Here is a 12,700-nt window from a genome sequence, read left to right on the forward strand (position 1 = left end):
GACTAGGACGTTGAATTGTCGATAGGTAAAATTAAAAGAGCAACTTTCTCTTAAAGACTTAAGCTGAAAACACATCCAAAGTTTGGGTAAAGTTTTGTGTCGTTTTAGCCGTTTTTAAACTGTTGGGCATGATGCCAAAAAACTTAAATTCATTTGAAATATATGCCGGCAACCAGATCAACTCTGGACTTTGGTGTCGGCGTCGCCCTATTGTTGTTGTTTTTTTCTCAACGCCCAACACAAACCTTTGCTCAAACGTTGGATGTGTTTTCAGCTTTAGTTTTCAAGACAATTGGCGTCCGATGTTTCATATGAAATGTGGATCAAGTGGTTTTGGAACCCTGATGGCGAAGGCTAATTGCGTAAGCAGCAGAGGCAACACCAACCACCAACACCAAGTGCCCAAACAATGTTTTGGAAGCCTTATGGACCATAATATCAGCAGTTTAATTCGAAAGGTAAATTAATGTCAATGTTGCTAGTAATACCCGATCGTGATGACTTGGCAGGCCATAGAACTAACTCTGTTTTGTTTGTCATAGGTCAATTTCTGCGAGAATCTCTAGGTATCATGATCATGGCAAATGGCGCCCAACACTTTGTACTGACCTCGGCTGACTATGAGAAGGTGATGGATCAAGTGGCACAAGGACTGTAGAATCACCGGTCTCATGTTGATGAATATTATGTTTCATAAATAGCGCTCAATATTTCGAAATACGTCAAAGGGCTGCAACAGATAATATGCCTTGAGAACAGATAAAATGCCTTAAAAGTCAGACGTAGTATTATAGAACTGCTTCTTATGTCAAATGGGCCACTACACCAACGATATCGATAAATAAAGTTCAATAAGGAATTTTCTTTCAACGGAATGGCTTTAATAACAAATGACACCTAATGTTTCGTATTAAACGCGGATCAAATCTTTTTGGATGTCTTACGGCTGGATCATAATATAATAGGCTAAGTTGAAGTTTTAATTTCAGGCGAAGTTTGTAGCAATGTGTGGACGAGAGCAGGCAGGTCATAGGTAAAGTTCTATCAAGAAATTATTATCATGAAGATGATGGCAAATAGCTAACTATGGGAAAGGGATTCGATGGATCAAGTCTCCCAATAGTGTACATTCATCGATCTCATGATGATGACTTGATATTTCACAAATGGCGCCCAACATTTCAAATGGTTCTTATAGTAAATGAAGCCGTTACGCCTACTATGTATTATTGTGTACAGCTAAAATTCCAGGAGGAACTTTCTTTCAACGACACGGTTATGATGAAAAATGGTGCCTAACGTTTAGTACCACAATATCGGATGGCTAATTCTAGCAAAAGATGATCGAGAATCAGCAGACCAAAGAACTAAGCTCCGTTTTACATGATTCGGCAAATCCGACTGATATTTTCTAACTCTTATTTTAGTAGGATGAATTTTACATTAAGTTGAGTAAACCTGATATTTAGTTGCCTTACTCGGGGTCCTCAAATCTTACTTTAAGGTCTCCTAAAGTAGGTTTTACGAGGTCAAATATGCAAATGATTCTGACAAAATGGTTCAAATGCACTTCCGCTGAACGTCTTGGGCAACAACTATAGGTTCAAAGAACAGGCGGATTCTTTATGAATCCTGTTCTAAGGTTGTAAGTACTCAGTCGATCAAACCCCACTCTAAACCAGGGTAGTCTTAACTTTATAAACGGACGTTCAAGCTTAATTTTGAAATTTGTATAGAAGTCCTTGTGGACCCGATTACCACAATTTATTTTTTCTTAAATAATCAGGTGTGACCAATTACATAGCGGAATGCCTGCTCCGAGTTATTTTGTTCTGTTCCGGGATAGAGAAGAACCCCGGTCCATGGATTTGTTCCGTTTGCCAGATATGCATCCACCACTAGACTTGTGTCGTTCATGAACGAACCAAATTTGCACACACAAAACAATCAATGATTCAGTTAGTTATGGTTCATCTCGTTCTTTTAGCTTCTCTGGTTCTTTTTGCTTCTTTCGTTCATATTCAAAACAATCACCACCATAATTTTTTGCACACAGACAAACTCACACAAGCTGCGTCAGCGCTAGCATCGCAAATTTGCACACACACAAAACAATCAACGATTCAGTTATTCAGTAGTCACACGCGCAAAATTTGCAGTTAAGAAATTGAGTTTTTGGGAGAGAGCGGAGAGGAAAGAGCACCTCTCTATCTTTTCCTCCCCGCTCTCACCCCAAAACTCAATTTTCTTTACAGCAAATTTTGTTCTTCTCGTTCTTTCATTCAGTGGCTCATATCGCTTCGTTTGAACGAAAAAGAGCCAACGAACGAAGTGAACGACCCGGATCTTTTTGGTGAACGGAATGAAAAAGATCGCTCCGTTCAATGAACGAGATAGCCCAACACTATCCACCACATGTCAACATCTATAAGGTGTAATTGATGCAGGGAATGGGTGTACTTCCGAGACTGTTCTGGTCTTAACCGCTTCCAGGACTACTGCAAAACGAGTTCTGTTGGTCTTTGCTGCGCCAGATCATCTTCTAGCTTATTTCCAACTACGTCGTCGAAATACGAGACACCTTCGCAATATTACCAACAACAACAAGCCCATATTATTATATTATTGTTCAGCGGAAGAACAACAACAAACACCTCTAGATTGCAACGTTGCGATGATTACAACGTTTTCGGAAAGGATCTGTCTTCCTTCCTTATACACCAGTCTGTCTAGTACAGACCTATCTCCCTTGTGATAGACCCTTGTGATTGTGAATTTATGGGCATAGCAGTAAAGTGTGGGACTGCCGAAGTAGAGGTACTTAATGTATACATACCGCCGTCGAATTGTTGTGCACTACATTTTGTGCGCCTGACATTAGTTCGCCGTTGAAGGGCAATAACCGTCTGATGCTAGGGGACTTCAATGCAATGCAATCCACATTTTGCACGGTGAACGAAGATGAACCTAAGAGGAGATTGCCACAGCTCATCATTTTGGCATACGGTCTGAGGTGTCCTGACAACCATAAGAGGATTCACTTGGCTCATTTCCGTTAACAGACCACCCAACTTCATAACCTCCGACCGACGTACTTTCTTCAACCATGAGAAAGTTGGTTAACAAGAGTTCAGGGAATTTCCCAATAGCCATTTCAGAGAGCTTCCCATTCCCTCAGATTCTCGGGTAGCTAAATGAAATTTCCTGGATATCATCAAAGCTATAGATGCTCACTACATACCTACTTGTCGAATACATGAAATCGGACCGAATTTCCCAGCAGAGAAGAAGGGACAAGCAAATGAGCGTAATGAGCATTGTCATACGAATCATGAGGACCCAAGAGTTAGATAACATACAGGCTAGTAGGCAATTATAAGCGGAAAAGGTAGCTAGACCACCTAAAGCAATGCACCATTGGTACAGGATTAAATAATTAAGTGGGTAGCTGTTAAATCGCTTTCGAATCCGGGAAAGAAGGATATTGAATGACTGCTACTTCTAACGGCGTGACACTGGCTAATTCGAAGAGCTGAGCGTGTCAGTAGAGTTGCCACAATTTACGATGAGCGTTGTTGCAGATGTCATCCGAAACGCAAAATCATCCAGAGCTTTTGGGCTCACAGGGAATCTCAATGGTAATGCTTAAACAACAGGATGAACTCGGAGTTGAGTTTTTCACAAGTGTCCTCAATATATCGTTTGCGACCCATATTATAGCAGAAGACTGGAAAGTTGGAGGAGCAGTCCCGCTACTGAAGCCGGGCAGGGATGGCAGCAGGGGAGAATCGTACATGCCGACCCCCTCCCTCTTGTCGCCAGTAGCGAAAATTCTAGAGGCACTACACCTCCCCATGATGATGGATCCTCCCATAGTCATCGTGTGCAAGCTTTTCTAAGCTTTGATGAAGGTGTGGAAAGCCCATTTTCGAACTTGATCAAAATATACATATGTACATATGTTCCTACAAACATCCCCAGGGGTACAAGTGAGACTTCTCTCATATCAACAAGTGCATCTCGATTCATTTTAGCCCAATGATATGCGACCTATATTTTATCGTCGAGTTTGAACGGCGATGCCTACTTGTCAAGAAGTTGTATATGGCTAAAATACTCAGAAAATGTCCCCAACATTACGCCAAGTGGACACTGACCTCCCCGTGGTGTCACACCCGTTAAAGGTAGCGAGCTAACGTGTGCCGCGCGTTCACCCATAAGAACGTTAAAAACTTGGGTTTGGGCGTCGGTTAGTAACGCTCCCCTAGAATAAAGCAGCCTACTATGAAAAAACGAAAGAAAAGAAAAACAAATCCCTCTAAAGTTACCGACCCCCCGCAAACCTTCAAAGGACCACGATCTGCGAATCTGCACCTGGAATTTTCCCACTCTTTATAGAGAAGGTGCAGTTTACCCATTGGCAGATGTCCTGGGAAAGTACAAGGCCGACATTACTACGCCACAACAACACCCAAAGGTGAAGCACTGTATTATAGTAGCCATGACACAAAGCATTAGTTTGGCTGCGGATTTGTAGTTAGTCGGAAGTTAAAACATCTGGTCTCCAGCTTCACACCAGTGAATGAAAGACACTAGCTTTATCTGCGCTCATGCTTCAACCGAAGACAAAGACGAACAGATCAAAGATATATGAGCGTTTAGAAGAAACATACGACCGTTTTCATGCCCATGACATTAAAATTATTCAGGCGATTTTAATGCCAAAATTGGAAAGGAGAAAATCTTTGGCCCAACAGTCGGGAAATTCAGCCTCCACAATGACACATCTGACAACAGTATAAGGCTGATAGACTTTGCTGCGGCAAAAAAACATGGTGGTTAGCAGCACCACATTTAAGCATCTCAACATTCATAAGGGCACCTGGCTGTCTCCGGATCAGAAAACAAGAAATCAAATTGATCACGTTGTAATAGATGGGAGACATTCATCGAGCGTGTTGGATGTACGTTCGTTCCGAGGAGCAAACATAGACTCGGACCACTACCTTCTTGCAGCAAAGGTACGTACCCGATTAAACGTAGCGAATCAAGTACGAACAGAGACAACACGAAAGTTAGACATCTGTAAGCTGCAATCACAACAGATAGCCACAGCATTTTCCACTCAACTGTCCCAATTGCTTAATGGAAGCACTCCCCGTCCCGATAACATATCAGCACAATGGCAAAGTATTGCCCATTCCATGCAAACAGGTGCAAAATCCAAACTTGACTACCTGAGACCTCTACCGAGGAATCCATGGTATGACCAGGAGTTTCATGCTGCTACCGAAGAGAAAATGCGGCATATAAGGCTACACTACAATCTGTAGCAACGCGTAGCTCACGAGAGAAGTATCGGGAGAAAAGGAGAGAGGAGAAATGTCTTTTTCGCAGGAATAATAGAGAAATGGAAAAGCGAGAGTGTGAAAAGTCGAGATGTACAGGAGCCAGAATGAAGTCCGAAAGTTCTACCAAAGAGTAAAACATCAAACTGATGGCTTTGGTACAGATACAGGTACATCCTCCTGTAGAGACGAGCAAGGTAATTTGGTAACTGATACAGATAGTGTGCTCAGGATACAGGTACATCCTCCTGACGAGCAAGGTAATTTGGTAACTGATACAGATAGTGTGCTCAGGATATGGAAAGAAGATATTTCGAAACTGTTGGTGTCCAATAGTAGCGAAGACGACGAAGATACCGCAGATCCAATCCCAGAAGATGGTATTGAATTTATACCGCCCAGCCAAGATGAGGTAAAGTCAGCAATAAATCGGCTAAAGAATAATAAGGCAGCAGGAGCTGATGTCCTACCAGCCGAGCTGTTCAAAACCGGAGGTGACACGCTGATAAGGTGTATCTGACAGCACCATCTGGCAGGAAGAACGCGTACCCGACGATTGGAACCTGAGTAACCAGTGTCCCGTCCACAAGAAAGGAGACAAGGCTGTATGCTCTAACTATAGAGACATAACTCTTCTCCCTCTTGCCTACAAGATAGTGTCAGGGATATTATGCGAACGACTAAAACCTATGATGGGTGAATATGTAATATGTAACAAGTAAAAAAATATCAGTCGGCTTTGCCAACAGAGATATACCCTCAGCGTGTGTGGATTGAAATACTTTTTTTCCCAAAAAAAACTTACGTACTTAGGGCGGTTTTCAAAATGTTGGGGTATGCACCGACAAAAGTATGGATAGGATTAAAGCTCACTTGCGGAGATATCGATAGATAGGGTTTTTATCACACTAGCCTACGAAAAACATAATATCGCTGTAAACTGGGCCACTAGGAAAACCTTCGGTAAAAATTTTGAACACCTGTGTGGGTGGTACCGCAAGGATTGGACACATATGGCCAAAATTTGAACATAAACAAAGTTTCGACAATATTTAGAGATCCAAACTTTGGACCAAGTCGGTCGCTACGTCTATGAGAAATCGCGCGTATCATTATAGCGAATATTTTCGAACTTTTGTGGGGGAGGTACCGGAAGGAGTGGATCTATAAGCACCACATTCCAGTTTCATATAATATTCCAAGAAATATTACAATATCCCAAGTGTGGACGAACGCAATATTCGGTTCAAACCCTCCAGCCACTACATATGGTGCCATAGGGGGTTTTTACAACTTTCGGTCTGTTTTCTCAAGAAGTATCGACTTGCCCCTGAAAACACTTTTACTGCCGTAAGTGAGGCAGCAAATGCAAGTTGCATCAACAAAAATCAAAGTGATTCGAGAGCAGGTCTTAAAGTGAATTTATCCAAACTTTTGTGTGGGAGTGGACAAATATATATATGGCAAATATAGTCCATATTCGAACCTGATCTATGTCTGGTAGATATAATAGGATGTGCAGAGTATGGATTACATCGGTCACTCCCTTCAAGAGTTATCGTGCGCACAATTTTTCCGAACATTTGTGAACTTTTGTAGGGGAGGTACCTGAAGGAGTGGATCGATATGGCTTATCTTCGAACATAAACTAAGTTTGCACAAAATATTACTAAGGCCAAATTGTGAACCGAATCGGCAGATCCGTTCGAGAGTTATTTTTCGCTCCAACCACTACACACGGTGTTGTCATAGGTTTTTTTTGCAACTTTCAGGCTATTTGCTCAGGAAGTATGGACTTGCCCCTAATGAAACTTGTACCGTCCTATGGCGGACAGTGAATACAAGTTGCTACAACAAAAATCAAAGCGATTCGAGAGCATGTCCTAAACTCAACTTTTCCGAAATTTTGTGTGGGAGGTACCCGAAGGAGTGGACCGATTGAGTCCATATTGGAACCTCATTTAAGTCACGATGTGCAAAGTATGGACCAAATCGGTTACTTCCTTCAAGAGTTATCGTACGCACAAATTTTCCGAACATTTCCGAACTTTTGTGGCGGAGGTACCGGAAGGAGTGGACCGATACAACCCATCTTGGAACTTAAACTAAGTTTGGACAAAATATTACGAAAGCTAAATTTTGGACCGAATCGGTTGATCCGTTCCAGAGTTATCGTGCGCTCCAACCAGACAGACAGACGGACGGACATGGGTAAAACAACTCCAAATTGTCTGAAACACATTTCGTCCAAACATACTCGTACTTGGGGTCTAAAACCATTATTTCGATGACGCACAGTTTGCCCGTATGAAAGTGTATATACCCTCGTTAGCATAAATACAGAGGGTATAAAAATTACATGTAAATCGTTGGGCGCCACTATGAGTTGGATGGAAGTAGAAGCCACATGCAGAGGGTTTTAGCTTTCGGCAAAGCTGATACGTTTGTTTTTCTTGCAGTAATTTAGATTTACGAAATCCACTATATTTCAAATGTCAATTCCATATAGTATACGTCACACAAAATTCGCTGGATTGATGACGAGGATTTAAATGTCTTCGTAATTCTAAACGTAATATTAACACACATTTTCTAATTATATGTATTTCAATATAATTAACATTTATCTAACGTTAAAACAAAAACCAAATAAATCAAATTATATCTTACCTGGTTTAGCCTCTACACCTCCAAATATTGTTACACTCCATATTGTGTTCACTAATATTAATATAAATCCAAAATGTAACATTTTCCGAATGCTTATTCTACACATTTTTTGTAATAACGGTGGCCAATATGTGCCTCCTTTCATTGTTGCCGTCGTTGTCGTCGTTGTCAAGACCATAAGTCATATGCACACGAGTTTTCAATTGTTAATTATTATAGAAAAAATTCCAATTTATTTTACAATAAAATTGTTTTCAATTAAAAATGCATTGTGGAATGTAAACTAAATGGGGAAAAAATAAAATAACAAACACATTAAAAAAGATTTGTTAAATAACATTTTAATAAAATGTTTAAAACATTTGTTTTGATAACAACAATTACAAAATAAAAGGGCATTCCAAACCCCCGCCTTTAAAAGAAGGGCTTCTTATCAACTTTATTTGTAAGTGATACTCAAAATTCACCACTTTTGAGTACTTTTCAGGCCGGCTGGAGCCTGTTTTTTTATTATCAGCTGTTTTTGTTAATTTGTCTCAATTTCTTCACTATGAAAAAAAAACAATAGCATAGATTGACCCAAAACCGGGAAGCCAAAAATTGTGTTCAATTCACTTCTATTTCATTGCTCTGTTTTTTGGTTGATAACATTTTGAACTCTTTAAGAGAGAGGAAATAGTGCAGCAAGTTATCACTTCAAATTTTGAATTTTTTAGGTTGAAGATTTGGTCACTATGATGAAGTAAAATATTTTTTTTTTTCATTAGAGGAAAAATTTAATTATATTAATATTTTTAGTTAAAAACAATTGATTTATCTTCTTTTTATATATCAAACATATTTTTTCATAACTATTTCCTTTTTTCATTTCCTCCTGTATATTTCAAACTTTTAATTGATTTCCTTGATTTGTGCACTGATGACATCACTTCCGGTTTCTAAAATCTTTTCAAATTGCACAGTTCTTTTAATATTCTTCTATTTTTTTTTAATTTTATTTTATATTTTTATATCTAAATTGATATTGTTTTTAGTTTCAATTCATTTCCTTATTTTTAACATATTTCACACTTATTTTTTTCCTTCAACCCACTTTTATTATTTCACTCTTTTTTTCTTGTTACACTTTTCTCACTTTCACTTTATTTTTTTCCGAATTTTCGAACCGTCACCAACCGCCGCCAAACAGGAACTGAAACTTTTTCTTCAAAGCGATCTTTCAAATAGTTTTCAATTCTTTTCTCACCACAGCTTCAGTTTTTCATCTTTGGTTATCTATCAATGAAGCGTAAAGAGTTTCATTCATTCATTGATGACAATCATTATTAAGTTTTGGATTTATTAAGAGAGGGAGAGAGGAATGCAAAATGGGGAAAAACATTTGAGTTAAAAATATGAATTTTATAATTAAAGAGAAGATTACATTTAAATTAACTTTGCAAGTGTTCGATCTAAAAATGGTCCTAGAAATAGCTCCTCAACACTGATCTTCATTTCTTCGATACCGGGTCGACGCGGGACGACGCATCACCCGTGTTCCGGCCATCGGCTGCCACCTCAGTGTACACATGTTTGTATTTGTATCGTTTTTAAGTGTTAGGAGCATCATATACCCGAAAACCCGGCTCAGGATTCTTTTGGTACGTGCGGGAAGGAGGGAAATCCAGGACCAATATGGATGTATTCAGTTTGTCACATCCACCACCACACTTAAACTTCGGAAAGATGGTGAAAGAAGGTTTGCACTAGAAATTGGGAAACTGGCCTTCCTATTGCATCAGTGTATTCAATACAGACCTATCTCGCTTGAGCCTATCTGGCTCTAATGACCCGTACATGGAATGTAGGAAGGTAGCAGTCAGTTGTGAAACTGCGAAGTAGAATTATTTAACGTATACATCCCGCCGATAAATAGCTGTACTCCAAGTTATAGGCCCAACGTTAGAACTCTTTAATGATAATCATTAGTTGTGGCATTCGGTCCTAGGTAATGACCAGAGATGTATAGTGCTGGCTGAGTAGATTGATGGTTTTACGTTTTACACGGTTCATCAGGACGTCTCTACCAGAATAAGCGGAAATTGTTATAGCTCGCAAGATATATCCATCGTGTCAAATGACGTCACCTTGCAACCCCTTGTCCCTCTTAGGTCAGACAATCTCTCATAAGTATCTTCATCGGCAGACCGTCCAAATTCATCACCCCTGAACGCCGCACTTTCACCAATCATGGGAAAACTGATTGGCCTAGTTTCAAAGAGTTCACTAATCACGGCTTCAGAGATCTGCCGAACTTTTCTGATGTTCTGGTAGCAGAAAGGACGTTCCAAGACATCATCACTGCTGCAGCCGCACGCCATATACCTGCTGATCGAATACCCGAAGTGAAACGAAACTTCCCAGCACATGCGGAGGGACTCGCAAGTAAGCACGATGAGCTTCGTGGAGTCAACCCTAGTGACCCCGGAGTAAGAGAGATGCCGCTTGAAGTTAATATGTTGGTCGGTGAGCATAAACGGAATCACGTTTGGCGACGTTGCGTTGACTGATCCGAAGAGGTAAGCAAGTTACTTTACTAGGCAGTTTGTCGAGCATCGCATAATGGTTGATGTTGCGAATGTCACCAGGAACGCTAAATCATCCAAGGCGTTAGGCCCTGATGGAATCTATAAGGTAATGCTGAAACAGCTAGATGTACCGGCAGTGGAGTATCTCACTGAAGATCCCAACCTGTCGCTAGCCGCCCTTATCGTTCCCGAAGTCTGGAAAATGGGCAGGCCCCACTACTGAAGTCAGGCAAGGATGCCACTGGAGGTGAATCGTAAAGGCCGATCTCCTTCTTGTCGCCAGTAACAAATATACTAGAGGCACTACTCCTCCCAGATAAGATGATGAGAAGCAGTTTTTCCAATTCCCCATCATCAGCACGGATTCCGGAAAATGCACAGCACCTCAACCGAGGAATATGAAAATATTTGACACTATATCCACTGTTCACCACCTGGATTGTGATCTTCGGTGCAAGCCACAGCTATTTGCGACAAGATCAAAAGTAGGCACAAGGTTTTCAAGTCGCTGGCCGGCATCACTTGGGATGCTGAGAAAAAAACGATAGTATGTTATGCAAATGTTAGCGCTACGCATTGTCAGAATATCCGAACCTGCCAGAAATCCGCCCTGAGGACTGCAACAGGGTGCCTCCTCATGACACCAGTGGACCATCTTCATGAGGAGGCGAAGATTTAACCGGTACATAAACACAAGATGTTGTCGTACCTGTACCTGCTTGGTCAGGCTTCTCCCACCCAGTCACGTCAGGAGAGATCTTCGGAGACCATCTCTCATCCATCGCAGCAGAAGAACTCCAGCTGCCAAGGCTAACACGAGTTAAGAACCAGTTAAAATCATTAAGGACGATGTTAAGGCCTGGGTACATAAGCTACCTCCCCTGCAGTTGGCACTGGTCACATTCCTCCCGGACTAAATTGCGCGTGATTCGTGTATGACACACTGAACAGAATGTGGTTTCGCTGGAAGTGGGATTCTGCTCAAAGCCAGCACTTATTATTCTGAGAAAAAAAACGGATTTGTACAACTGTCGCTGAGTTGCCAATCTATGGCCGAGTTGGGCTCGGTTCGTTCCGGATCAAATTGTCATGAATGCAGTTCTAGTGTTGTGTGAAACCGCCGAAATAGAATTGCTGAATGTGTATATACCCCCAAAGAACTGCTGTGTTCCGCGTTATTCGCCTTACATCAGACCACTGCTGGAATGCGATAATCAACTGTTCCTAGGAGATTTTAAAGCGAATCATGAGCTAAGGCATTTAGTATTGGCTTAGCAAATAGATAGCTCCGAATTTTGCACCGTGAACGAGGACGCTCCCACTAGGATTAGAGGAGACTACCATAGTTCCCCTGACATAAACATCGTGTCGTCTGGTCTGACGATTGACATGACTAGACAACCCGTCATTTCCCTTGAGTCGAACCATTTCCCTATAATAATTACCATCAATAGACCATTCCACTTCACTACCTCTGAAAGACGTATTTTCATTAACCATTGAAAAGCCAATTGGCAAGGTTTCAAAGAACTCACCAACCAATGTTTTATACAGCTGCCCAAACCCTCTGATGTTTCGGAAGCAGATAGTCATCTGAAATGCCGCAACATTGGAACCGGTAATAGCATAATCGATTAACAGCGTGTTTGTGACAGATCGGAAATGGTGCCCAGGTTATTTTAGCCCACAATTTATTTACACCGTTTGTCTCTTCCAACCGAGGAGCCAACAACCACCGAAGTTCACCTGAGTGATGTTGCAAATGTAATCCGAGGCACAAAATCATTCAGTTAGGTTACTTCACTCGGACAGCTTATGGTCCATTGCATTTATCCTAATAGAGTGCTGAAAAAGAAATTATAGAAAATACATAGTGTGGGCAGAAGGAAGATATTAAAAAAATTGAGAAAAATAGTTCCTTCTCGCTACAGCCATCTCAGACCATCGGCAAGGCGAAGCAGAATTGTTGACTCGATTTGGCAAGAGTTTGTCAGAAATTGTATCGTATGATTCGCAGTCTTCGAGTCGTGACAATAGGGCATAGCCTGCAGCAATTCATCAGTATCAGCAATTTAATCTCCTTCCCATTTGCAAGATCTATATTTAATTTTGCAG

General features: G+C 40.9%; 1 protein-coding gene across 1 annotated transcript in view; it reads right to left on the reverse strand.

Moving 5' to 3' along the window:
- The window catches only part of LOC141393924 (uncharacterized), a 41,385-nt gene extending 32,167 nt beyond the window's left edge, over positions 1 to 9,218 (reverse strand). The window contains exons 1-2 of the mRNA XM_073967554.1: positions 9,112 to 9,218; positions 8,019 to 8,301 (exon numbers count right to left, since the gene is read on the reverse strand). Of these exons, the coding sequence (XP_073823655.1) occupies positions 8,019 to 8,196 (178 nt within the window). The 5' untranslated portion in view covers positions 8,197 to 8,301; positions 9,112 to 9,218. The remainder of the gene's footprint in view (positions 1 to 8,018; positions 8,302 to 9,111) is intronic.
- Between the last annotated feature and the right edge of the window lie 3,482 nt (positions 9,219 to 12,700).

This window comes from Musca autumnalis, unplaced genomic scaffold, assembly GCF_047663935.1.
Source record: "Musca autumnalis isolate F117 unplaced genomic scaffold, ASM4766393v1 scaffold_2, whole genome shotgun sequence".
Taxonomy (NCBI): Eukaryota; Metazoa; Arthropoda; class Insecta; order Diptera; family Muscidae; genus Musca; species Musca autumnalis.